General features: G+C 46.6%; 1 protein-coding gene across 1 annotated transcript; it reads right to left on the reverse strand.

Moving 5' to 3' along the window:
- Window positions 1-26,004, reverse strand: LOC119386767 (N-acetylneuraminate lyase). Its single transcript, XM_037654041.2, has 11 exons — window positions 25,764-26,004; window positions 24,306-24,361; window positions 22,062-22,132; window positions 21,878-21,965; window positions 21,232-21,289; window positions 20,748-20,823; window positions 18,219-18,311; window positions 16,757-16,902; window positions 10,874-11,005; window positions 1,425-1,464; window positions 1-253 (listed from the first exon to the last, which is right to left on the reverse strand). The coding sequence occupies exons 1-11, from the start codon at window positions 25,782-25,784 to the stop codon at window positions 108-110; spliced, it is 927 nt and encodes a 308-aa protein (XP_037509969.1). The 5' UTR covers window positions 25,785-26,004; the 3' UTR covers window positions 1-107.
- Between the last annotated feature and the right edge of the window lie 771 nt (window positions 26,005-26,775).

Consider the following 26,775-nt stretch of genomic DNA (forward strand, 5'->3'; position numbering starts at 1 on the left):
TTTGAGCCGAAGGTCTGTGTGGCGTCTGAATAGTTTCATTCTCAACTTTCGCTCCAAAGGCGCCATTCATTTAGTTAAAGCTGACCGTGCGCACTGGAGCAGCAGGATCACATGAGTATATCCAATGCTCGGATCTCTTCAGCAAGCTTCTCCGCTTTGTCGTCAGGCAGTGGGCACACGGGAATCCGAGTGTCGCCGAAGTTGAGTCCGCTGACCTTGTTGGCGGCTGCTTTCAGTGCAGCAACTGAGAAACCTGAAGGCATAATAGACGCGTTTGACGCTGTGTAGGATTGAGTAACAAATTTGATGAGCCGCTCAAACAATGGTAACATTGGTTCTTAATACCAGTTGCTGCATCAAGAGGTTAGTGATACAGCCTTGATAGTAGCATTGTGAGTTTATACTTAGTGTTTAAGACAAAAAGCACCAAGCATTAAAAAATTAAGCACACTCGCTACGCGTCTCCAATTAGCGCAGTATTCTTCTGAGGCATATAGAGCACGTCAGAATAATTTTTTCCAGTCAGCAAAAGCTCGGCAATTAACAAAATTCCTTGGTGAACTTTTTAAATAGCAATTCTAGAGAAAAATCTTCAATACAAAAGTTGTTGCACCTGTTCAGAAACATCGAATTTTTCAATGTTTGGTAAGATAACTACCGTGCTTAATTTCTTTCCGGCATTTCTTTAAAGTGCGCGGATTTTTTAAAATATACTACGTGAGTGCCGCCTAATGCGCGGCGCTTTTAGTGCCCTGAAATGTAAGTTGAACGAATTATCAAAGGCTGCTTTGCGCACGGACATCGATTGAACAGGCTGTAGATGACTTTACTTTAATTTACTTTAAGCACCACGGGAAACTGGGCAACTATATAGCCGAGATAAAACTTGCATGAGGTGACTTTTCAGACTTGCGTCGCGCTGTCGCCGCATACCGTAGACGAAGTTCAAGATTGATCCCACACAAAAACGTGGAACTAGGGTATCCATACGGACCAGTGTGCAGTAAGATGCGCTCTCGTGTGGTGTGATCTTGAGAACATGGCGCTATGCCCATTTTTATCTCTAACCAATCGGCTTTGCAGCTAGTCCTTTCATGCTTACATCAACTCTCGATTATGGAAGAGCCAGCCATATTTATTCGCTTATTCACTTCCTCAAGCGCTGAGTGCTCAATCTCGGTCGCACTCCCAGCCGTTGTTCTCTCTTGCTCCCTTTTTTTCCCCATGCAAAGGACCACAATTACATATGACTGTAGATAATTACGAGGGCAAGTACAGAAAGGGAGTGTTGGGTCCGCGAAGTGTTGTTGGCGCTCACAGTCATGTGCAATTTCTACTCGTGATAAAATGTATTTCACTTCCTAATTACGTAAGCATCCGGTGCAGTCCGCAGCTTTTACACTTCAATAAATCGCATAACGTACCGTACTTGCAGAGGGTATCGATACCATGCTTCAGCTTGTCCTGAAAAACAACAAAACGCGATAATGAGCAACTAAACGAGGGCCAAGATATCCGAACATTTCACATATATTGTGAATGATACTCAAATAAATACTATCCTAAGCGATTTCTAAAGACCCACCGTCACTAGCTATCTCAATAGGGTTTTATAAATGACGTCTTCGACTCACATTCTGTTAGTTAAAATTAAGTATCGCATACTTGCTTTAACAAAATACCTTAACTAACAAAGCCGCATTCATACGGAGTATTCTATGTGGAAGAGTAAACACCAGCCGACACATTATTATTCATATTTCTTGAAGTTAACTATGGTGCGCAAGGCAAGTTTACAGTGAGCGCAACGTTACGTCAGATTCTAGTCAGCCGCAAACAGTTAGACGTAAATATGCGCTCAATATTAGCAACTAGGACATGCAGGTATTGTTAATACACGAGTGACACATGTGTAGAAGATGAGCAAATGTTGTGAAAGCACACAGACCAAGTTTTTTTATTCAACTAACATCCGCATGATCGACTGCTCTCTACAAAATGAGCTGCCGCTTTTCTTTTGTGTCATTGCTACAGCACGGAACCGCCCGTGCTATTAGTTGTCATAAACGGCTTCACGATTCACGAAAAAAAAAACGCCAGGCCTGCTCGGAAACCGCAGCACAGTCACAGCGAAAGCTCGAAGAGCGGCATTTCTAGAGCCCGTTATAAACTCTCTTGTGGGTACTAATACAACTACACTAGCACACGTACCCACTACGCTACAAACGATAATTTTTGTGAAGTTGGAAGCACCCACCACGACATTACTCGTCATTCTGCGGAGAAGCGAGGTACCATCTTTAAGGCATTATGTGCAGTTTCTTGATGCGACGACTGATGACGATGAAGAATTATGACTGAGCCTTTTGTAAGCGGTCGGAAGCTTTAAATGACCCACAAGTTACGTACTTCGCATTGTGTGACGCCAGGTCGTTATTGCATTCTCCCACCACACTTTATAACATACGCTAACGTGTGAAAGAGATAGAGAAAGGGAGTTAACATTACGGAGACCCTGAGGAAATGGATCATGGGAGCCTTAAGTGCTTCTTTGGCAACCAATAGAAGTGCACTTGCGCGGAACCCATTACGCTATAAAACGTAATTTTTGTGAACGAAGGAAGCAGCCACTACGCAATTTTTCGTCATTCTGCGCAGAACCGTGGTATCTGCTAAACACCTGTAAGGCATTATGTGCACTTTGTCGATGCTGTGGCTAATGACGATGAAGAATTATGGCAGACCCCTTTGTAGTGGGTTGGAAGCATTCAACAACTCACTCGTTGCGCAATTCGCATTGTGTGACGCCTGGTTACAGAATTCGCATTGTGTGACAGTTGGTTGTTATTTTACTCTTCTACCACGCTACATTACATATGTTAATGTGGTTCCTTCCCGACATGAAGACTGCATAGGGTCTTTTTGCAAGGCAGTTTCAAGCACCGGCATGGCTCGGAGGTCGAATACTGGGCTCCCACGCAGAGGGCCCTGGTTCGATCCTCGTTCCATCCTGGAATTTCTTTTCTTATTTCGTTTTTTTTTCTTATTTCAAGCGATAGTGGTTACGGACACCGGCGGCGGCGGCGGCGGCGGACAACTACGGCGCCAAAAACGGCCGGTGAAATGATTTCATAACAGCTTTCGCTGTAAAATAATAGGTCTGAGCAACTGACATTTTACGACAAGTATTGTGCATAGAACATGCAATTCGAAGATGTCAAAATAAGTTTGTCGATATTACCACTTTTGACAACAATTAAGAAGCATTAACATGAAAGGCTTTCTTGCTCAATATGCGGCGCCTATCACAAGCGGCATTAACATTGCGCTTTCTCGCACTACCTGCTCCGAAAATGCGATCTGAGCATGCGTAGACAATTGAGTCTCGTTTCCCTTATACCAATTGCAGTCACAGCACGTCCGCATATTCGACTACACTTAGTATAGTTAATTGTAGCGAGCAAATATATTGCCACGCCCACTTCTTATTTTATTTTGATGTTTTTGGGTTTGACCAGCAAAGACGGTTATCAACGCTCGAGGCTGTCTGCGAAGCAGTGTTCGAGAAGCTTCTCGATTGTGGTAGATCGTTTTGTTCAGATTTCGCGCCGCAGGCGAATGTTCCAGCATTATCGAGCGATAACGCCGCCACCAGTGATATTGCTGGAAAGTTCGATAGCGCCTGTATAAAAGCCGACACACTTGACCGCTTGTCAGTTGATCGACGGTCGACGCTCTGTTCGCCGCTACCAGTTTATTGCTGTAGCTGGTGTTTCATTTTCCCGGCCACAAGTTCGGCCTAATAAAGAGTTTCATCTCGGACGTGCTGACTGCTGCCTTCGTCGACGTCACGACCACGTGACATCTGGTGGAGGTGCTGTTCCTTCATGATCCGGACGCCCCCGTCAAGCCGTTAACCCAGCCCCCAGCGCGGAGAAGACATCGACGCCAACCACGACCAGCGAGCTAGCCGTAGGCAACAAGGCCTAGCACCGGAGTACGGGCCTCTACCCGACAACACTCGGAACACAAAGGCCAGAACTACGACTGCGCCAACGATGACAGACGCTGTGCCGCCCGTACCGATCCTTCTCCGGACGCCCAAGGAGCCACCAACATTCCGCGGATCGTCATTCGAAGACCCGGAAAGCTGGCTGGAAGCCTACGACCGAGTTGCCGTTTTCAATGCCTGGACCAGCGAAGACAAGCTACGGCATGTCTACTTCGCCTTGCAAGATGCCGCTCGCACCTGGTTCGAAAATAAAGAGCGAACCTTGCCAACATGGGACACATTTCGCACCAGATTCCTCTCTACGTTCACGAGCGTCATCCGCAAGGAGAGGGCCGAAGCGCTGCTTGAAACCCGTTCGCAGCTGCCAAACGAAAACGTGGTGCTCTTCACAGAAGAGATGACCAGACTCTTCCGCCACGCCGACCCCGAAATGCCGGAAGACAAGAAAGTTCGCTTCCTCATGCGAGGAGTAAAGCAGGAGCTGTTCGCGGGTCTGATGCGGAACCCACCGAGTATGTCCAGGAATTTATCTCCGAAGCGACGACGATGGAAAAGACGCTGGAGATGCGCACCCTACAATTCAATCGCCGCTCGACGCCAGCTTACGCAGAAGTTCAATCATTCTGCTCCGACGACCTCCGTGAAACGATTCGAGTGATCGTGCGGGAGGAACTGCGAAAGCTTTTACCCCCGCCGCAGCATCAAGTGGATTCAATCACCGACGCTGTCCGCGAGGAAGTCCGGCAATCGCTTGGAATTCCCGAAGCACCGCAGGCTCAGCCGGAAGCCATGAGTTATGCTGCTGCAGCCCGACGCAACGCCCCCCCCCGCCTCCTCGCCCGCGTCAAGACGCCGCGCCTCCGCAGCAGTTCCGCCGCCAGGCACCGCCGCCACCACCACCGACACCATACCGCCCGCCGACGTTTGGCGTACCCCTGACAACCGCCCGCTCTGCTACCACTGCGGGGAGGCCGGCCACACGTACCGCCGCTGCCAGTACCGTCAGATGGGGCTACGCGGATTCGCCGTCAAAGCGCCGCGCCCGCAGCCAGGCGAACGGCCTCGCGACATCGACGACTACCTCACCGGAACACAGTGGCAAGAACGACGACCCCCCCGCTTGCCGTCGCCCGGCCGTTACATGTCATCGCACCGCCGGAAGTACACTGGCCCAAACCGGGGCCGGTCACCTAGCCCGTATCCGGAAAACTAAGGGCAGCAACCGATGGAGGTGCGGTTGCTGAACGACGAAATGCTGAAGATCTTCCGCCGTCGACGACGACGCCGCGACGAAGTTCCGAGCCCCCGCCACACGCCGAACGACGTCCTGAAGACCAAACGTTGCGACCGGAAGCAGACCTGACGACGCAACGCGGAAGCAGCGGTGCAAACCGACGTAGCCGTGACCCGACGCCGCGACGTAACCGCAACGCAAGACGGCGGACTAGCGACCTCGACGTTCTGATCGACGGCGACAACGTCACCGCTCTCGTCGATACTGGAGCCGACTATTCCGTCAACAGTGGGCCGTTCGCAGCACAGTTGAAGAAAGTTAGGACTGCTTGGGAAGGCCCCGAGATCCGGACCGCTGGAGGCGATCTGATAACGCCGATTGGTATCTGCACGGCGCGAGTCAGTATCAATACCCGCACTTATCCTGCGAGCTTTGTAATCCTACAAAACTGCTCCAGGGATGTGATACTTGGAATGGACTTGCTAAGTGACCACGGCGCTGTCATCGACCTGAGGTCTGAGTCGATAACACTGACCTCAGACAAAGCGCTCCCGCCCCACGCGATGCCAGGCAACCATGTATTGAATGTGATAGAAGAGCAGGTGACCATTCCGCCGCGCTCCAGCGTCATTATTTCCGTCGGCACCGAAAAACCTGCGAACCTTGAAGGTGTCATCGAGGGCGATCAGGACCTACTCCTGAACCGTCAAATTTGCGTCGCACGAGGTATAGCCGAGCTGCGCGACGGTAAAGCAAAGGTAGTGCTGACAAACTTCAGCCACGAATATAGGCACGTCAACTTTGGTACGACAGTCGCCTACATCGACGAATGTGTAGCCGCCAGCGATGCTTTCGCCCTCTTCGGTGCTGCCGCACCTGCTTCGACGAATAGAGGTCCCGAACCGGATTTTGACGTCCACCCGAGCCTTCCGAAGGCCAAGCAAGACCAGCTCAAAACCCTGCTCCTGCAATACAAGGACTGTTTCTCGTCGTCATCGCGGTTCCAACAAACGCCTCTTGCGAAGCACCGCATTATAACAGAAGAAAATTCTCGACCACTCCGTCAGAGCCCCTACAGAGTTTCTACTCGAGAGCACGACGCGATAAAGAAACCAGTCGACGAGATGCTACGCGACAACATCATCCAGCCGTCCAAGAGTCCGTGGGCGTCACCCGTGGTGTTAGTGAAGAAGAAGGACGGGACACTGCGCTTCTGCGTTGATTATCGGCGCCTGAACAAAATCACGAAGAAGGACGTGTACCCCCTCCCACGAATAGACGACACCCTGGATCGACTTCACAACGCGACGCACTTTTCATCGAAGGACCTCAAGACCGGCTACTGGCAAATCGAAGTCGACGAGAGAGACCGAGAAATGACTGCCTTTATAACACCCGACGGCCTGTTTGAGTTCAAGGTCATGCCTTTCGCTCTTTGCTCGGCACCTGCGACGTTCCAGCCTGTACTGTACTGGCCGGATTGAAGTGGCAGACGTGCCTTGTGTATTTGGACGACGTCGTCGTGTTTTCCTCGACCTTCGAAGAGCATCTCCGGCGGCTTGAGGCAGTACTTCAAGCAATCAAGGCCTCTTGACTGACCCTGAAGCCAGAAAAGTGCCTATTCGCGTACGACGAGCTCTTGTTTCTGGGTCATGTGCTCAGCAAGTCTGGAGTGAGCCCAGACCCGCGGAAAACAGCTGCCATCGCCGACTTCGCGCCACCCACCGACAAGAAGGCCATGCGCCGATTTCTCGGCCTATGCGCCTATTACAGACGCTTCGTCAAAAACGTTTCACGTATCGCCGAACCACTGACGCTTCACACAAAGAATAACGTGGAATTCAGGTGGGAAACGGCGCAAGTGCAAGCCTTTCAAGAACTTAAACGACGCCTGCAGACGCCACCCATACTTGCGCATTTCGACGATTGCGCCGATACGGAAATACACACCGACGCAAGCAGCGTAGGACTCGGTGCCGTCCTTGTGCAAAAGACTGACGGGCTTGAAAGGGCTATCAGTTATGCTAGCCGGTCACTATCCAAGGCAGAAGCAAACTATTCCACAACAGAAAAGGAATGTGTTGCCATCCTCTGGGCTACGTCAAAGTTTCGCCCCTACCTCTATGGCAGGCCCTTCAATGTTGTCAGTGACCATCACGCCTTATGTTGGCTAGCTAACTTGAAGGACCCTTCAGGTCGTCTCGCACGATGGAGTCTGAGGCTTCAAGAATTGGATATTACCGTCGTGTACAAGTCCGGACGAAAACACTCTGACGCCGACTGCCGGTCTCGTGCCCCTGTCGACGCGCCGCCGCAAGACGACGACGATGACTGCTTCCTCGGAACTATAAGTGCCGACGACTTCGCCGAAAGGCAACGGGCCGACGCGGAACTGGGGGGCCTTATTGAGTACCTCGAGTGCAAGACCGCTGTTGTTCCGCAGATGTTCAAGCGATGACTGCCGTCGTTTTTCTTACGGAACGGCGTTCTCCTGAAGAAGAACTTGTCGCCCCTTCGAACCGACTACCTTCTCGTCGTGCCCTCATCATTGCGACCAGAAGTCCTCCAGGCCCTACACGACGACCCGACGGCTGGACACCTCGGTGTTTCCCGCACGCTCGCCAGAATACAGGAAAAATACTACTGGCCACGCCTTGCTGCCGACGTCGCCCACTACGTTAAGACTTGCCGAGACTGTCAGCGACGCAAGACACTGCCGACTAGGCCAGCGGGATTTCTGCAGCCAATCGAACCACCTCACCGGCCGTTCCAGCAAATCGGGATGGACCTACTGGGGCCGTTCCCGACGTCGACTTCCGGCAACAAGTGGATCGTCGTAGCAACTGACTACCTCACCCGCTACGCCGAGACAAAGGCCTTGCCCAAAGGCAGTGCCGCCGAGGTAGCCAAGTTCTTCGTGGAGAACATCGTCTTGCGTCATGGCGCCCCAGAGGTCCTCATCACAGACAGAGGTACCGCCTTTACTGCTGACCTAACTCAGGCGATCTTCAAATACAGCGAGACGAGGCACCGCCGCACCACCGCCTACCACCCACAGACCAATGGCCTAACCGAACGTCTAATTAAGACCATCGCCGACATGCTGGCCATGTACGTCGACGTTGAGCACAAGACGTGGGACGCCGTCCTTCCGTACGTGACCTTCGCCTACAAAACGGCCGTCCAAGAAACAACGCAGATGACGCCGTACAAGTTGGTCTACGGAAGGAGCGCGGCGATGACGCTCGATGCCATGCTGCCGAACGTCACCGACGAAGAAAACCGTGACTCCGCCGCTTACTTACAACGTGCCGAAGAAGCTCGACAGCTCGTCCGCCTGCGCATCAAGACCCAGCAGTACACCGACAGCCGTCGCTACAATCTTCGACGACGTTTCGTGGAATACCAGCCCGGCGACCGTGTTTGGGTCTGGACGCCGATACGCCGACGTGGGCTTGGCGAAAAACTCCTTCGGCGATACTTCGGGCCATAGAAGGTTCTTCGACGTCTCGGCGCTCTTGACTACGAGGTCATCCCGGACGGTATTACGAACTCCCAGCGACGCCGCGCGCGACCTGAAGTCGTCCATGTCGTGCGCCTTAAGCCGTTTTTTGCGCGTTAGCGAACGTGGGGAATCTACTTTTCCTTTGTTATTGTAATTTATTTATCTATGCACTTGTTTTTTTTTCTCTTTGTTCTTTCACGAGCATCGGGGCGATGCTTTTTCAGAGGGGGGCAATGCCACGCCCACTTATTTTATTTTGATGTTTTTGGGTTTTACCAGCAAAGAGGGTTATCAACGCTCGAGGCTGTCTGCGAAGCAGTGTTCGAGAAGCTTCTCGATTGTAGTAGATCGTTTTGTTAAGATTTCGCGCCGCACGCGAATGCTCCAGCATTATCGAGCGATAACGCCGCCACCAGTGATATCGCTGGAAAGTTCGATATCGCCTCTATAAAAGCCGACGCACTTGACCGCTTGTCAGTTGATCGACGGTCGACGCTCTGTTCGCCGCTATCAGTTTATTGCTGAAGCTGGAGTTTCATTTTCCCGGCCACAAGTTCGGCCTAATAAAGAGTTTCATCTCGGACGTGCCTTCGTCGACGTCACGACCACGTGACAATATGTTTATTTCAATTTCAGTTTGCAAAACTGAAACTACATTAATTAAATCTCTAGAACGGTAACGAACTGCGCGGTTCACGGAACACAAAAAGAAATAGCACACAGGACGAGCGTACATTGGACGAGTACCCAGGACGGTGCGCTCGTCCTGTGTACTACTTCTTGTGTTCCGTCAACCGCGCAGTTCCTTACCGTTCTAATGTCGTGCCAATTAGCCCCCCCCCCGCGCACTTTACTTAATTAAAGCTCCTTTTCTAATGCTTGGTTTTGGTCTAATTGTTACGTCAGACGCAATATGTGCCAACCGCCTGCGAGCTTTCGACCGCAGGAGTTGTTTCGCGCTTTCCTGTCAAAAGCACAAGCGCTACGTTGCCGAGATTCCGCGCTTACGAATTAAAAAAAAAGAAGATAACATAACACACAATGTCACCCACCCTGCTTTTTTTTTCCACTCCGTGAAATCGTTAAGCGCTGCAGCAGAGTCGCATAAGGTGAAGCATGCGTAACGGGTCACTGCTTCATTGTCTTATTTATTTATGTCTGATTCCCAACACGGTGATGACATTTCATTAGTATCGAATATAGCCCTCTCACGTGACGCGTAGGCGCCTTCCTCCCCATAAGAAAGAGACGAAAACGTTGCGTGATTTGGAGTGTTCAAAAATTAGCGCAAGTAAAACGAGAAAATAAGAAGGATTACGTGAAATACACATTACCCGGCGACATACGAAACTCAGTTTTAAAAACATGTGTAAGGATGCACTTTTCTCTAAGTTAAACAGGGAAAAAACAACAACAACAACAGTGAGAGCACGAAACAGGGAGGATTAATCGAAGGCTCGTTTCTTTGCTATAGACATAACCTAATGAAACGAACAGACAGTTAAGCTAAGAAAGGTATAGGGGACGTTATTTGTAGGTTTTGACCACAGTATTGTAATCATGACATAAATAGAAAGGAATTAAACTGAATAAAGAAATAAGCTTGAAAAATCAGCCTGTTTATTTTATTCATATGGAAGGTCTCTCTCCGGCAGACTTGGCGCCTTTTGTAGTCTGCGAGGGTTCATTGGCGAGCTTCGAGCTCGTAATAAGATCACGTGCTCGGTGACGCGAACTGGCGAAAAATTTGTGTTCCACACCCGCCGCCATGGCTGTGAGCGGCGCTGGCTAACACTTCCAGGATTACAGAAACATAAATACCCGATGAAGAGGATGGGAAAGCAACCGCCGCTACTGTAGCTCAATTGGTTATGCAAAGCTTGTAGGCTCGGGCCGTACCAGCGGCCAGTGGATTTGTCATCTACTTTAATTGCTTTCCATTTATGACATAATTACAATAATACAGGTGAAAAATACAAATAATATCACATATGCATTGATTAGCTTACTTAGCTGTTGGTTTCAGCAGATAGTGATTGCACGAAACGCCAGTGTTATGACGATAGATCACACGTTTTTGGCGTGCTAGGCTCTTAAGCCACGACAGAACCATTACTCTCACCTGGTGACGGCGTGCGTTATGCATATCACCCTTCTCGTACAAATCGATGATTTTCTTTGCGAGATGTCCCTGGTAAGTGAACGTCCCTCCGATGGCCGCCGTCACGCCCAAAGCTAGAGCGGCAAGCAGCATCTGCGGTGAAAAAGCAACGTCACGTCGTATGTGACCAAGCGCGTTAATCAGTTGACCACAAATTATCGATTCGCAACCGAAAAAGTTTTGCCGAGAGAGACTCAGGATTATCGGAAACAGCAAATAATAAATTTGCATGCCAATCCTTCCAGGAACAAAGTATCTTCATGCCCATGCGGCTACTGCTCGTTTAAGCACTAACACTGGCGTACCCATTGGCTCCGAATCCCATTCTATATTTTACTTCACATCTGTAAATTAAAATCGCACTCTAATGGCTGTTTTCGAACGACATCGTTTTACAGTTACTTTGTAGTCGAACTAGTTACACCAACGCATCTTTTCTTTTCTTTTTGCAGTTCAGTGAACTGTTATCAAACGGGCGACATCTTTATGTCACGAGATAGTTGTTTTAGATACCTGTATGGAAGTTTTTATGTTAAAGTAGCACGCAGAAGCAGTGAAGTGACCAGTGTAAGGAAATCTTTTTTACGTGTGATACCGAGCATCGCTCGGAATACTGTTTCACAAATAAACGTTTATTTCTCTCTCTTTGTAGGGTACACTGCAAGCATTGCGAGGAGCTCCATGAGAACCTCCATGAGAAGTATTTTGGTTATACTGATGTGTTCGTTATAGATATGTTTTAATATGTGATAATTGACCATTCTTGTTTTGCCATATGCGCTGCTGCTGTTATGCCGCACGAGCGGATACATATCTCAGATGCAAATTTACACAAGAATTAAACGTACGAGAAACACATTGCGTCATGCCTTTAAAAATCAAACTGTATTACACTTTTCATGGCGTTTATAATTCAACATTAGAGCAGTAAATAGAAAAATGAGAGCTTAAGGGTGCTTCAGATACGCTAGGTAAGCGTGTATAGTGTAATATGTTGCTGTTTTACGTAACACCGTTCGCTGCTATCTATTGCCGTTTCACTCAGGTTATCGCACGCACTCACGAGGAGCTTTCACTAAAGCATGTATTAAGCTCATCGTAACACTGAAGTCAGAAACTGTGGTTAACAGCCTTTGTTCCGTATTATTATTATCGTTTGTCAGGACTCAAGTTGCCACATGAAATTTGTTGAACCATTTGCAGATCTCTTGGGAATCGATCGTACGCTGTGTTTCTGCTTTATCATGGCAACAAGCAGGAATACTGAATATGGCGTGCGCACATGGTTGGGACAAGCTTAATTTACAAGGGGAATCTAATGTAAGCGTTTTTCTTTAAGTTTGTGAGGAGCTATTTAAGATCAGCGATGGTCCGGGCGGCGGTCGCAAAACTCGGCATGGCTTTACATATTCTAGATCAGTGGCTCTCAAATGGGAGACCACGGACCCTAGGGGGACCCCCGAAAGCTTGTTTTTGGGGTCCGGAAAACCTGTGCTCGGGGGAAAAAAATGCGTTTTTTTAGAGCCATACTACGCCCCGTGACAGCGGCCCATGACAATTTTTTTGGTACGCTTCACCGCATAACATTGTTTGCCCTTCTCCGTGAGATGACTGTGAAGCTTTTGTTGCAGTTTCATACGACATATAAATCACGTGCTTTTTCCAGGCTTTCACACTTGAATAGTAAACACAGCTAGAAACAGGTTCCATGTGATTGCACATCGTACAACTTATCTGCAAGCTGTTGAGATCGGATTGGCATTGCATTTTAGTTTGATCGTTCTTTGCCAAGTAAAAATAAAAACCATCATCGCACGCTGTACGGTGCTTTAATTTATCAGATTCCCCACTCCCCCTTTGTCTCGCTGCAAGGTGTCCCCTGTCACGACTACCGGTCCACAAGGGGTCTCCGAAACATCCATCGCTGAGAACCACTTCCCTAGATAGTCGAAGTCAGGATTCCTCAAGTCTGGCTAATTCTAGCTCGACATGTGATAGCCAGTCGAGATCAAGTCAATAGATAATCAATAATTGATCAATAACCAACAAATTCTAGAAAATGATGAGTTGCAAAATGCATGGCAAATAATTGTAATGGTCAAACGATAGCCAATCGATAGTCAATAAGTAACTTATCGATAATCGAACAAAACCTAATAAAGTCTAGAAAATTCTTGGTTGACATTAGCCTAGCCCAAAAGGCATGACAAATACCTTGAATGGCCAATCGGCAGCTAATCGCTAATCGATAAATAAACGACAAGTTATAGAAAATGCTTGGTTGAGCTCACCATGCTCAAAATGTATGTCCAACACACTGCAATCGCTAATCGATAGAAAATCTATAGCTAACCTATAGTCGATCAACAGCCAATAAATGGTAAAAAATACATTGTTAGGCTAGATAGCTCAAAATGCATAAAAAACAAGGAAGGCAGCTAGCACCGCTCTTCCTTCAGCCTCTGCAGCACTACTGCGAAGCTGTCTTATTTTTTTTTTATTCATGAGGCCATATATATCGCATCAGCACGAACATGAGCATTTGAAATCATTAAAGTCGAGCGCCATGAATATTTATCGCCACTTAGTGGAAATGTAAGAATTTGTGTAATGACTGTGGCAGATAAAGCAAATAAGGAGATGCACGCCTTATTTGCGTAGCGTAGAAAACAAACCTTATGTTGTAACGTGCTGAGCGCCTGCGCGTACTATCACCGATCTGGCCGTGTCTCGCCGTTACAAGTCGCTGATAAAGCAAATCGGCCAACGCTATCACACTATTAGTAAAGAGGTGCGCATTATCTATATCTGTTTTATCTAAGCAACACTAAAAGCGCTGCAGTGCATGGTGCTGTATGTGCAATTACACTACCGATTTTAGGCGTGACATACGATTAAATGACCAGTGTTATTATGGGGATCGTTAAATCTAATCTTCTGCATAATGTGACATCGCGTCTTCTTCTGAGCGTTCTATACACCGCGATATTAATAAGAACTTCAAGGACGCTTGAAGGACGCCTGCTTCCTTGTCCTCTCGCTCGTATTTTGTCTAGTGTTTATGCTGATTACCGTTATTAGTGGCTTGAACTTCGCCCTGAAGAGTAGAACTCGATAGCTTAATCGGGCCCCGTGCACATGCCTTCTCAACTGCTAGCGTGCCTTCACTTCTCGGTGCATGCCTCAACCGTGCCGTAAGGAAACGAACGACTGTGCGCATAACATTGACCGTTCCAGACTATCACAGAATACCTACTGCAAGTATAGTTGTTAAGTGCCCACTACGCCATAATTATTCCTTTTGCGAATCAGCGAACGGCCCACTACGCGTCCGTAAGGCATCACGCGAATTTACGTAGCCACTCTCGTTGTTGATGCTTTTGCAGTTTATGATGGTCAAACATGAATCGGCGCCTTGTAATGGGTGGGCCTTTAAAACACCCCACTCGCGGCACAATTGACACGTTTTGACGCCTGGAGCGATTCTACGCTTCTGCCACGCAATATTACATGCTTTAAGGAGACTCCTTCCACTACATGACATTCTGATAGCGTTTTCTTTTTTTCGCAGCGTTTTCAAGCAATAGCGTCGCTCTGTGGTAGAACACCTGCTTGGCACGTAGACGGCTCGGGTTCGATTTTGACTCGAACCTAAGATTTTCACTATTTATTTTATTTGAATCTTTCTCGATTTTTCGGTCACGGACAAGACGATGATTTTTTCCTCACAAGCAATGACGCCGACGCCAGAATTTCTGCGAAACGAGATCTTTCACGCTATAGCGTTAATACCTGGTGAATTGCGCGCCGAAACCATGACGCTGTTATGAGGTACGCCGTATATGAAGGCCCCGGAAAATTCAAGAGTCTGGTGTTCTTTAACGTGTACGGACATCGCGCAGTAGACGGGCGACTTCCCCTCCATAGAATTGCGACTTCCGCGGCCGGGATCAAACCCGTCACTTTCGGGTCAGCAGCAGAGCATCGTAACCACTGTACGACTGAGGCGTACACACACCGCAATATTACAAGCTTGGTAATCATCATAGCAATAAAGAGTTTTTTAACGCGTGCCGAAAACTTGACAAAAAAATCCGGCATATCCCACATACCGTGGGAATCGATGTTATGCGAAGCATGCGCGGGATGGTGACTCTGGCATAATTGTTCTTGTTGAGCGAAAGTTTACGGAAGCCGCTAGAGAAATGCGGAAGGGGTATAAGCACACTCATATGCTGAAGAGTCGCATATGTATTAAATAGTTGCGTAACGATGCCAACATCAACATGGGTGTTACCATCACCAGACGTGGTAAGCTGATATGTAGTGCGTATATTCTTCAATACTGGATGGCGCGAATCTGAACAGCACAAAGAAGAAACACAAATGCACAGGACAGGCGTTACTTTCAACTAAGCTTCATTCAGAAAAGTTCCCCTGGATATACACACAGCCGAGTGGCACACGCAGGCGCACTGCACGTACGTCACAGTCACAGTTGCAGTTGTTGCAATTGCGTTACAGTTGTTATGCTTTTACTCATCTGTTATGACGGGAACGCAGGCACGTTTCACGAACCCGTGTGTACGTGTAGAAGGGGTTCTTGAGAGTTCTTGAACAAGGTAATCATCACCGTGATCAGTGAGAACGAGCAGCTGGACAGGACTTGTTATCGAATCCGTTGATGATCGCGGCTACGAGGGGTCTAATTGTAGTGAAGTGCGAGGTATAGCACAGCCGGTGGAAATCCTGGATTCCTCTTACGATGAAATGATCTATGATGCCTCCTGTCGTGGACGTGGCAGCGAGGTCCTTTGATGCCCTGTCCACATTCAAGCCGTCTTTCACGCAGTATAAAGACCAGGTGTTGTTGGGTCTTCATAAATCAATGTTCGAGTCACCGGTAATGAGGAGATGCCGGGTTCTCTCGGCAGATTTATTGTAGGAAGCATTGACCCCTGTTTTTTCGTAATCGACGTGGTCCACGTTGCGGACCACGTGAACGAGTGCAGGCTAGTTGAGCGTCCTCCAGGGGTGTTCTGTCTTCAGCTTCCTCACTTTCCTTGTGTCCGCCACGGTGGTATAGCGGTTACGGTGCTCCGCTGCTGACCCGAAGGTCGCGGGATCGATCCCGGCCGCAGCGGTCGCATTTCGATGGATGCAAAAGGCTAGATGCCCGTATACTGTGCGATCTCGGTGCACGTTAAAGAATACCAGATCGTCAAAATTGAAGCCCCAACAATTATTCTCATTATCACTTTTCTTGCGTGTCCATGTGTGTGTTCGCGTTTACTGTGTTGGTTGAGACTTTGTATCACCTGTGGCACATACCCGCATAACATAAACTCTGGTATGCGGGTATGTACCACACGTAACTGAGAGAAAGGGTTTCATGACGTACGCGACAGGTATTTTGTGTTATTCACGGAATGACCAGTGAATCGTGATCACCATACACTGACCCCCTGCTATGCCAATTTTGGTATATTAGAAGTTATCGAGGCGACCGGGAGAGCCCCCAGACGTAGGCGGCTAGTAGATAGATAGATAGATAGATAGATAGATAGATAGATAGATAGATAGATAGATAGATAGATAGATAGATAGATAGATAGATAGAAACGGCAAAAGTACCTGAGGTTCGCTAAGAAATGCTTCGCATTTAAAATCATGTGGGTGCCTCAATCCGCTATCTGGTCGACGTAAATGTGAGCACGAATATTTTGCTTCAAGAAGGCAGGTGATTTCTTACGACTCTTAAGTGCCCTTTAAGCGTTTCTGGCACGGCTGTTCTCATGAATAAGGACGTCGTGCAGCCACTAGGATTCTCGTTCCATAACATACCTCTTCGAATCCGAAGAATATCTTGATGTCAGCCTTATCTTCGCGCAAGAACCCAGCCAAATCGCTTAGTTCGCCGCATGAGTACTTAGCTCCACACAAGGCAGGCACCCGTCGCTTGGCCGCTGGCAGGAATTCCGTCATCCGCACTGAAAAAATAATTCATTCGTGGCGTCAAAATATCAATGTATCCTTGAGAATGAATTTGAGCTCTGCGATGAGATAAGCACAACCAACGAACGATCTTTATGTTTCAGTTCATAATGAGCGCGCATAATCAACATTAGGGCAACGCAAAACCCTTTGCAGGGTCTAGGTATGAATTGTCGAGCGGTTTCATATACGGGAGGCCAAATCAAAATCACATGTTTAGCTTCCTTGCCAACTTCTAGAAAACTCAGGAACGAGATGTTTGCCTTCAGCAGGCATTTGGTTAGCTGGCAAAGACTAATATCAAGCTAACGCGTTACCTGCACTTTGTATCAAAATATCTGTGAAGCGCTAGATCTCAATTATTAATTAGTTAACGATAAGGAAGGACTCGATAACCACGTTGCCTACGAAAGTGTATACAGAACTACTAATCTTATATTGAGTTGTAAGATGGTTACTCGAAGTGAACTGCCCGCTTAATCATTAATAAATTCAACTTCAATGCGACCAATTGTGGTGACCCCGCCAATGTTGGGCACCACCTACATTATTTTAGACTATGGTACTTCTCAGCCTCCCGCTTATTCGTACAACGCACCAGAATAGGAGGGCACGTTGAGATTTACGCTAACACCAGAGTTGGGGTGCAGGTCAATTATCTGGTGCAGGAATGGCAGTTTGGGTGGAAACTTAATATGCAAATATGCCGCAGTTTGCGTGAAGGAATGAAAATAGTCTTCAAAATAAATTTTAAATAAATATATCCCAGGCGCATTCTGTTCTTTAGGATCCTTCCGAAGACGAAGTCTTGGGATACTCCGAGTCACTAAACTAGTCAAGAGCTATGAATAACTAAGATCGAGGTGGTGGATTCGATTCTCGGCGACGGCGCGCGCATTTCGATGGGGCGAAACACAAAGGACACCGGTGTGCTTAGATTTAGGTACACGTTAAAGAACCTAAGGTGGTCGACATTTTTCCGGAGCCCCCACTACGGTGCTCCTCATAATGATAGCGCGGTTTTTGCAAGTAAAACCGCCGGAATTACTATTATTAAGTATAACTTATTGGTGACCACCATACTATACATTTATTGAATTTTTTTTTGAAGGTCAGAGCTAGAAGGGGCACGGAGAAGGCCAATATGCACAAACTGGACGCGTTGTATGCTTATCTCGCTCACGTTAGGCTTTTTCACGTGCCTCCTGAGCCATTACTGAGCCGACGAAATCGCTTATTCAAGTATTAGCATAGCTACTTCATGCACAGTAGGCTAGTAAGAAATCACTATTGCGATGACTGGGGATCTTACCATTGACGCATGTGAATGCTGGAATATGGTAGTAGATGATCGGCGTGCTTGGGGCGGCTTTAGAGACTTCTTCGACGTACCGTATCAGATGGTCTGTAAAGGAAGACGAAATCTGTAATACAGCATAAGGAAAACGTATTTTCGTCTTAGGTTAGTTGTATCCTAGGTCGATCGTATCGAAAGAGAGAGAGAGAGAGTAGTTAAGTGAAACTATATGATTCAATAGGAGAATCAACTTGCGCATTGATATTAGTACATGCTTTTTCCAATACTTTCCCAATGATGGCGAGTCCGTTACACGGTATAGCATTCCTTTTATAACGACCTTGTGAAATGAAGCCCTCAGGCCGCCATATAGAGGCTTTTAAACTTCAATTCCGTCCAGTGTATGTGTACGAAAAGCCATCTTGGTCGCATTTAGATAGTGTTTACATTACTGTTCAAAACAACTATGAATTGTGTAAATTGCAATATGCAACGTGGTCCAGTTTGCCCTATGCTCCGCGCTTGACTGTGTGTGAATAGCTTTGTTGCGAGTCAGCTGCTGTCCCGTTGTTTCTTTCTTGGTCCTCATGCTGTTGCGCTGTTTTCAAGATGAACACCAGCCAACTTGTCCAAATCCCAGTTCTCGTAAATAGCAGGATTGAATAGATTTAAAAATGCATTAAGCCACCAGCAGTTGGCATAATTTGTTCAATATTTTCAATTTTTATTCATTGCACTTATAACGTATTCAGGAATCAATAGGTAGCTGTAGGCTTGATTCCATGTTTATCAAGGTGGAAAGCTTAGGTGTTTTTGCCACCGGAACTCCCCTCAGGGTTCCGGTGACCTGGACTCGAAACGCGCCGCGGCAAAAAAAAAAATCCCTCCGCGGATGCGTGCGGAAACAGCTGCCAGCGAGTGCAGAAAACGTATGCGAGAGCGGACGACGCCCGCTGTCGGCTTTGCTCTGCAGAGCAGCAGCTGTGGTTGCACTTAAAAGAGGGCGGGTACTACAAACTAGGCGCAGTGGTTGTGCCGTTGCATCTTGCAGGTGGCACTTCTCGGCGGCGGGTAGGCGAGCAATGGAGCGTGCACGTCTTGCCTCTCGCCGCGAATGGGCGCGCAGGTACTGCGGAAGAAGCGCGCGTCGGCTCACGCGTGCTGCTGTGTCTGTAGGAGCAACTGCAGGAGCAACAAGCGGAATGCGTAAATACATGCAAAGCACGTGAGGGTCTCGCATAAGGCGTTGAAAGTGTCCACCTGAATGCCGAACATAACTAGCGCTCGTTGAGGCTCATCTTGCCTTACATTAGTGCAACAAGGCTTTCTTCGCCTTTCTGTGTCACAAGAGCGTACCATCTGCCAAGCTTCGATACACTTTTTCTAATTGCTTGTATGTTACACATTCTGACGTCCAAGATGCTGTCTTTGCAAGTCTATTAGCACCTAAAAAGGCCTTTTCTGCTTATTTGCTTCCACAATTCCTGGCTGCTAAATTGATATCCCTCTGCATATACAGCTATGAAATACGTCGGCCCGAAACTTTCTCAAAACAGAAGCCCCTCGTCGCTCTGTCGGTTGGAAACCGGTACACAACTGCCCTATTCGGATAACCTAAGAAATTGCGGTGGCGTGTAGGCGACATTTATACAATAAAAAACTGCGTAAAATGATTTGCAGTGAATGAGATATAGAGAAATTAGAGAACGGCTTTTACACTGGCTACTGAAAGCGTTCGATCCATGGAACCCATGCTGCAGTCTTAAAACTAAGCTGGCTGTATGAGGCACCATAGGTTCAGCGATTTCTGATATTATGACGATAGGCTTAGATGCCTCATGAAAAGCGAAAATGGAATGTCGGCGTCGAACACTCTCGTGCGGCGACGGCGTCTACACAAGTGATGCGGAAAAAAACCATAATAACGCGGTGTTGTCACCATATGACTACATCACGACATCATAGAAAGCCCAAATTTGTGACGCCATCATAACGGCACTATGACGTCATCCAACGTGGCGACACCATATGACGCCATCACTTGAGGTCGTCGCTCGGTCAAAGGTGGGCCGATCACGGAGGCAATGCAAAAACACGTTAGGTGCAGAAAGCTTTCGGGGGGCGGGACAATAATCTACCCAGCGACTGAGAAGAAAAGGAAGAAGAGGGCTCTCGTCTTCGAGCCGTCGTAGGTGAATGCATGAGGGCCCTGTCAGTTTTTACATCCAGGCATCACATCCCTTGCTGAAGAAAAGTGTATGATCTAGCTGTGGAACACTCCACTCCACATGCACCGTTGTTAAGGTTGGAACGGTAAGTATTCGTTCGACAAAAGTATGGATATTTTCTTACAATGCTTTTTTTCATATCCTATCGACTGCGTCCCGTTGCTGTTGTGGATCTCCACACAGATCCTTCCGTTTTCCGGAAACTATTGCAACAAGCTTTTTCCTAGACACAGTTCCTGCCAGAGTGCAGTTGATGTAAACGAACACGGTTGCACCTGGTTATTCTGACTGACTCGGGCGAAGCAACCAGACTTACCTATGGACGGACTTCGGAAGTAGAATGGTGGTAGTATGGAAATAGCGTCCACGTTGAGGCTTTCGGCATGTGTTGCCTGCGAGAATGTGTTTTTATAAGGTGAATTCCTGAAGAGTACTTCAAATGCTCACAAAATCAAAGTAAACAGTTTATTTTGTCTTTCCCTACATTCACGCTCCTTGTTCCTTCCTCCAATGAACAATCCAAGAAGCTGCGTTTGTTGCTTCAAAATTATGCTTTATATGCTGATGGTAAGCAGATTCACCCAGAGCTTAAGGAATGAGCTTTTATGTTAAACTAATTAGCACTGTAGCTCACGCACTCGCTACTGTTTCTACCATAAAACCAACTTTCTCACAGAGATGCAGTCCATCTTGTTGGATAAAAAGCGGCACTGACGATAATGGGCACGCATTTAAACAGGTAACTTAGGATGTATCTCAATAAGAATATTTAACACGCCTCTCGACAGGAAGTCACTTACGAGCTCTTGCGTGTCCACGATGGATGCTGCCGTCACATGCACGATAACCAGGTCCAATCTGCAAATAAAACCACTTTCATGAAACAATTTGCTTGTTTGCTTGCATTGACGTCGACACGTGCGCAATATGAGTTAAAACGATCGCGTAAGGGTTCGCTTGATACAAGAAGAATGTGGTAGCATCGTAGCGTCGTAAATAGTTTCCCCAATTACAGTAAGATATGCTGCAAGTGCAGTTCAAACGTTATAATTTCACTTTTTAATAAAATGTTGTGTCTAATTTCAAGCAGTATCGCGCACACACGTACACAATTTCCACACCACACAGTTTAACTGAACGAGTACACAAGCTTAATTTCTGGCCTTTTGATTCCCACATGCTATGTTACAACTGATACATGCATGATACTTGCCTTGCGCAATAAACGAGCTACTAAATAAACGCAGGCAGCTTAATCTTACTCCAATGTTAACTCGAAGCGTGCATGGTCCTGTAAACTACTGTTTTGCGTACACCGGAAAGACTGCGTCTGAACCTAATTTTTGTCTGAGGCACCATACATGTTTTTTGTAACGCAGTTGCAATACTCTAGAATGATGCTATTTCTTTGCAATATTCACTTCATAGAGTAAGAAAGTCGCATACTTCCCTCTGGAGGCTTCAACCCATCTTTCGGCCAGTTTCTTCCTTTCAGCAACGGTTAGGGAAAGTCCTTCACCGGTAGACCCGTTAACTGCGCCAGAAAAACAAGCAGATATTATTGTAACTTGAAACAATAATTATAATTATAATTCAGCGCCTGATATCTATTCACAGACGAAGTTTTTACCGAATGCTCCAGTTACACTTTGCTTCTGCAGGAGGCTCACGTATTCATCGATGAGATTGATGTTTATATTCCTGAAAGCATACACCAAAACAAACATTTTGAGGTAAGTATAATAATCAGTGAAGTAGTTGCAAAAAAAAAGACGTGTTGAAGTTTCCTTTAATATTGACTAGTAATGTACAAAGAGACGCAATAGTTAACCTACAGGTACTAAGAACATGCCTCAATCGCCTTATGTTATTGCGATGATAAGAGAAGGGACATGTGCGTTCTTTCAATTGCAGCCCAATTTGCAATCATATTGCTTCCAGCAGTTGCCCTTGCATCGCTCGTCTGGCGCTAACTCTATGGGATATTAAGTGCAAATACCACTATTCATTTATGAGGTGCGCCGTCTCGGGGCACTCCACATTATTATTTAACACCCCGTGCTCTTTAATGTGCACCTATACCTAAGTTCACGGGTGTCTTGCATTTCACCTACATAAAAAGGCGGTAACAGTGCTAATGCCTGTTCGAGTCAGAGACGACCCATAGCGTTTTTATTATCGTAGTTCGTAAGGAGGTGTCATGCCTCATACTTCCATAGCTTATTTGGCAGCATAATTCCGCATTGTGAAATAGATGAACCGGTAGGGTAATTGCTATTCCAAATTTCCAGCTGCACTACGTTTAGTGGACATGTATACGAGCCAATCAATCAACGGACGAGAAGGCATGGAACAACCACACTCTCGCTACATGAAATGAACATCGACCATATTTAAACTCCATTCAATTCTCATTTTTGAAGGAGATTGTGATCTTCAGGTGATATAATTACGCCCTGTTACATTTTGTTAGATTACACATCGTTTTTAAAGCACACGTATACACTCATCCAACATAAAGGCAACAATGAACGCCTTTGTCGATGCCTTCGTCTAGTTGTCAGACGAAGCACACACGCAACAACCGCCTAAAGTAAGGCAGAAACGTTTTCGCAGTCCTCCATGTTTAGCATACATAATGATTCAAACGCCCCTTCAACTTTACAGCCGAATATCCCGTAGGAGAAACAGCGCAAATACCAGGAAAGAAGGCACACATACAACCACATGTAGCGCTGACTGGCAACTTCACAGTCAGCGGCAACTGCCACTCAACTTGCCAACTTGCCATTCAGAGTTGCCAGTCAGCACTACGTGTGGTTGTATGTGTGCCTTTTCTGTCCTGGTCTTTAGGCTGTTTCCCCTTCGATATGATCAGCCAACTAGCCGACAAGTTCAGCCTTCACGAATATCTAGGAACACAGACATTCTAAAAGAATCATGTCAAGTGGAACTGTGCGTTAACACTGGTAGCTTTAATTTTTCAGCACAAACATACCTCCTTACTGCATTCACTAATAGGTTCAATATTCAGCCTTAGCTGCGCAGCTGGGAGAAATAATTATCATTTCTCTTTGTGTAGCCCGTCTAACATAACTTATTTGCTGAGATGGTCTTCATGTACCAACTAGTACCTGGATTTAAGGCAACCATGAAACCTAAGTTTGCTTACGCTGCATATGGAGTATAACGTTTCGGCTAGCTTCATATTATCCAGCTATGGGCACTCATGATTCATGAGAAAAATTACAAATTTAAAGGCATTTGCATGGCACAAGGGGCAGCTCTAGCTGAAGATGGTCACTTAGATATGTATTTATTAGGACAGATTTAATATTAAATGTATCACAGAGTTGAGCAGCTACATAAAAGATGCAAGACACTCCGTGCGAATAACGTAGAACTTGCAAAGCATCACACGCACAAAAATAATAATGCATTCTACTGGTCATCGCCTGGTGTCATATTTCGCTCGGCAATATTTATTACTCGAAATTGAATCGCCCGGTTTACAGAGCTGCCCATGCCTTAGCCAGAATCATCCAACAGTGATCTCACTTCCTAGCTCGGATGACGAGCGAGATCGGACGCCTATAGAACACGTGACTACTCCGATTGCTTTAGGAGCAGCTGAACTTTCGGTTGGGGCACGGTATCTCGACAGGGCTCCCGAGTTGGTTCCGCGTCCCCGCCAACTGAGGTGCAGCGCGATAAGGAATCAGAGGACACAACATATCGCACCTTCTAGATAACGCGTACATGCAGTGAAATAACAGTGGTAGAGGCTTTACTTCACTGGTATATTTGCGCCTAATTGCCATCCCAGTCGAGTGTTTTCATAAAGAGGAGGAAAGTTGCTGCTGCAACTTATTACCCTTTGCCGTCGAATGGCGTAAATGGCGCAACGCAAAGACCACTGTAGTTTTTTATCTGAAAGGAAAAGAAAATAAAGTTAAAGTTAAGTAGCTTCTATCTAAAAAACGACGGTTTTTGGCACGGCCTGAGTCTTCTTCTCCTCCCACGGAAGTATCATGCAAGTCGACCGGCATTAGATAATCAGAAACGTGTAGGGTAATTTTTTTCATAGCACATTTTATTTTGAGACAATACAGCAGTCTCGCAGAAAATTTGGGCCGATAGTCGAACGTTGTGGATGCTTACGGACACAGTGATTTAAAAGCAGCACTCATTAGCCTAAGCTTATCAGGAAACGTGAAATACATTCAGAATAGAATATAGTGGAATATCTTTTTTGAGGAAACACTAAAACATGCTTGATCAGAAGTGTATATATATAGCCTACTGAACCTAAATGTGTGCATTGCTCTGCAAAAAAAGAGAGAATTGATTCACACGTGCAAATCAGTATGGACAACTACCTACAGTAAAGCGTATCGCCAATTATGAAAGTTTCTTGTGTAGCAAAAGAAATAATCAAATGAAGTAACTTAACGCTGGAGGTGTCAAAATTCGAAGAAAAAATATACCCTTTCAATTTTTTCAGTGAAGCTGTTTGCCTTCCAAATTCAAGATTTATTACTACACATAACTTTGTGCCATAGTTTAGTATAAGCCATGTACCGTAAGCCATACGCCCAGCAGATGTCGTAAATGATAAACTACTTGGAGCATATTGTTTGGCAGGAAGACATGTTTGGCGGAAAGGGTAATCTTTAGCGAATGATGAGCGCGCCGCGCCTTTGACACTTGTGGTTAATAAGGCACATAGTTTAATAAGATGCATGAATGCGAAATTTTAAACCCCTCTTTTTTGTAACAGTGATCTCGAAGTAATATTTGTTATGATACCCCTATGAGGGGTTTGGTCAGACACGCGAGGATATAATACAGCTGCGTACAGTGATCACTGGTCGGCAAGATGTCCAGACTACGCCTCTCGCCCGCATGTTGCGACGTAATCACTCTTTAGTAACGTACAAGCATTGCACGAAAGGCAAGCGCTCTTTTTAGCAATTTCGCGCAGCGATTACTAGACTATTTGAAGCTATTTAGTGCACCATTGTCCGAAAACATTCTCCGCTGTAGCAATAAAAGCGACTGAGCTCTTGCTTATCGTTTTTGTGAATGTAATAAAGGAACAGTCTCACAATGACATTCCAAAAGATGAAAAAGAAGTTTTACAAGGAGAATCTTAAGCCTATGAACGTATCCACTATATTGCGCTTTTTTTCATTTCTGTTCAAGTCAGGAATGCTAAAAAAAGGAGCTGCTCCGTAACTTCACATTAAAATGCCAAGGCGCTGCATAGGCTGAAATGAATGAATATCGCAAAGGTCGTGGCTTTACTACATCAGAAAACGGGCGTACTTGCCTTGGCTATCTTTGCCTCCATTCTGATCCCCTGCACTGTCTCGCGGTGATTCCGGACAAGTAGCTATACTGTCTCCCGCAAGAAAGGTCTCGCTGTTTCCCTTTTTCTTTTTTGTGCTGGAGCAAGACACTGATAGGGGGAGCGCGAGACAACACCGAGCGGTGCTCTCGACCACGCAGCTCGCACAATCTCTACCGCCGCCGTTTAAGATAACGGGTAGCAGCTGTCCTCGCTAGCTCCGCGAATGAAACCGCATCGCCCGAGAAGATAAGATGGCCTTTTTAGACGTCCTCACTTTTACGACTGAACTATGAAAACAAGCAGAGCCAGGGCGCGCATTATCATGCGTTGACCCTGCGAGTGGCTACATCGTTCAGTGACTCACTACATGCAGCTGCGTTGCCCGAGCAGACATTTCTGCTCGGGTAACGCAGCTGCTTTGAAAGGAGGTGAGGAAAGGCGCGTATTTTGAACGGGGCTTTAACGAAGCATTGAAAATGTTCATAAAGACGACTAAGGAGGCCTGCAAAGCGCCATTTGCGAGCGAAGCAGCTAGTTAATTATATTAAACTGTAATGATCAACCCGCCGTGTTTTACGAAGTCAATCAATGTTTTCTAGGCATTTGATTAGCGCCTGCTTAGAAGAAGCGAAATGTTTTATGGTCTTCATTATGTTGCTGCATTAGATATAGAGCGGTTTCAACCCGAAAAGCAGCAGCGAATTGCTAGTAAGTGCTTACGAACATCTATTTTTGTGTCATTGAACTGTATGACTAATGACTTCTAGAATAGTTAGAATAGATTAATAATGCTAATTTAGAAAATTTGAAATCAAAACGAGCACCGAGCCGACCAAACGTCATCTTCTTTTTGCCTGCGTGGTACCCCCTGCCTTTCCGATTAGCACACGTTTTCACTACACGCTGAATGGCTCTGGAACGTAAGATCCCAATAATTATTTTATTGCGATAGCACTTACATGGACACTCTGACGTTTAAATTTTGATGGAA

The sequence above is a fragment of the Rhipicephalus sanguineus genome, chromosome 3 (genome assembly GCF_013339695.2).
Source record: "Rhipicephalus sanguineus isolate Rsan-2018 chromosome 3, BIME_Rsan_1.4, whole genome shotgun sequence".
Lineage (NCBI taxonomy): Eukaryota > Metazoa > Arthropoda > Arachnida > Ixodida > Ixodidae > Rhipicephalus > Rhipicephalus sanguineus.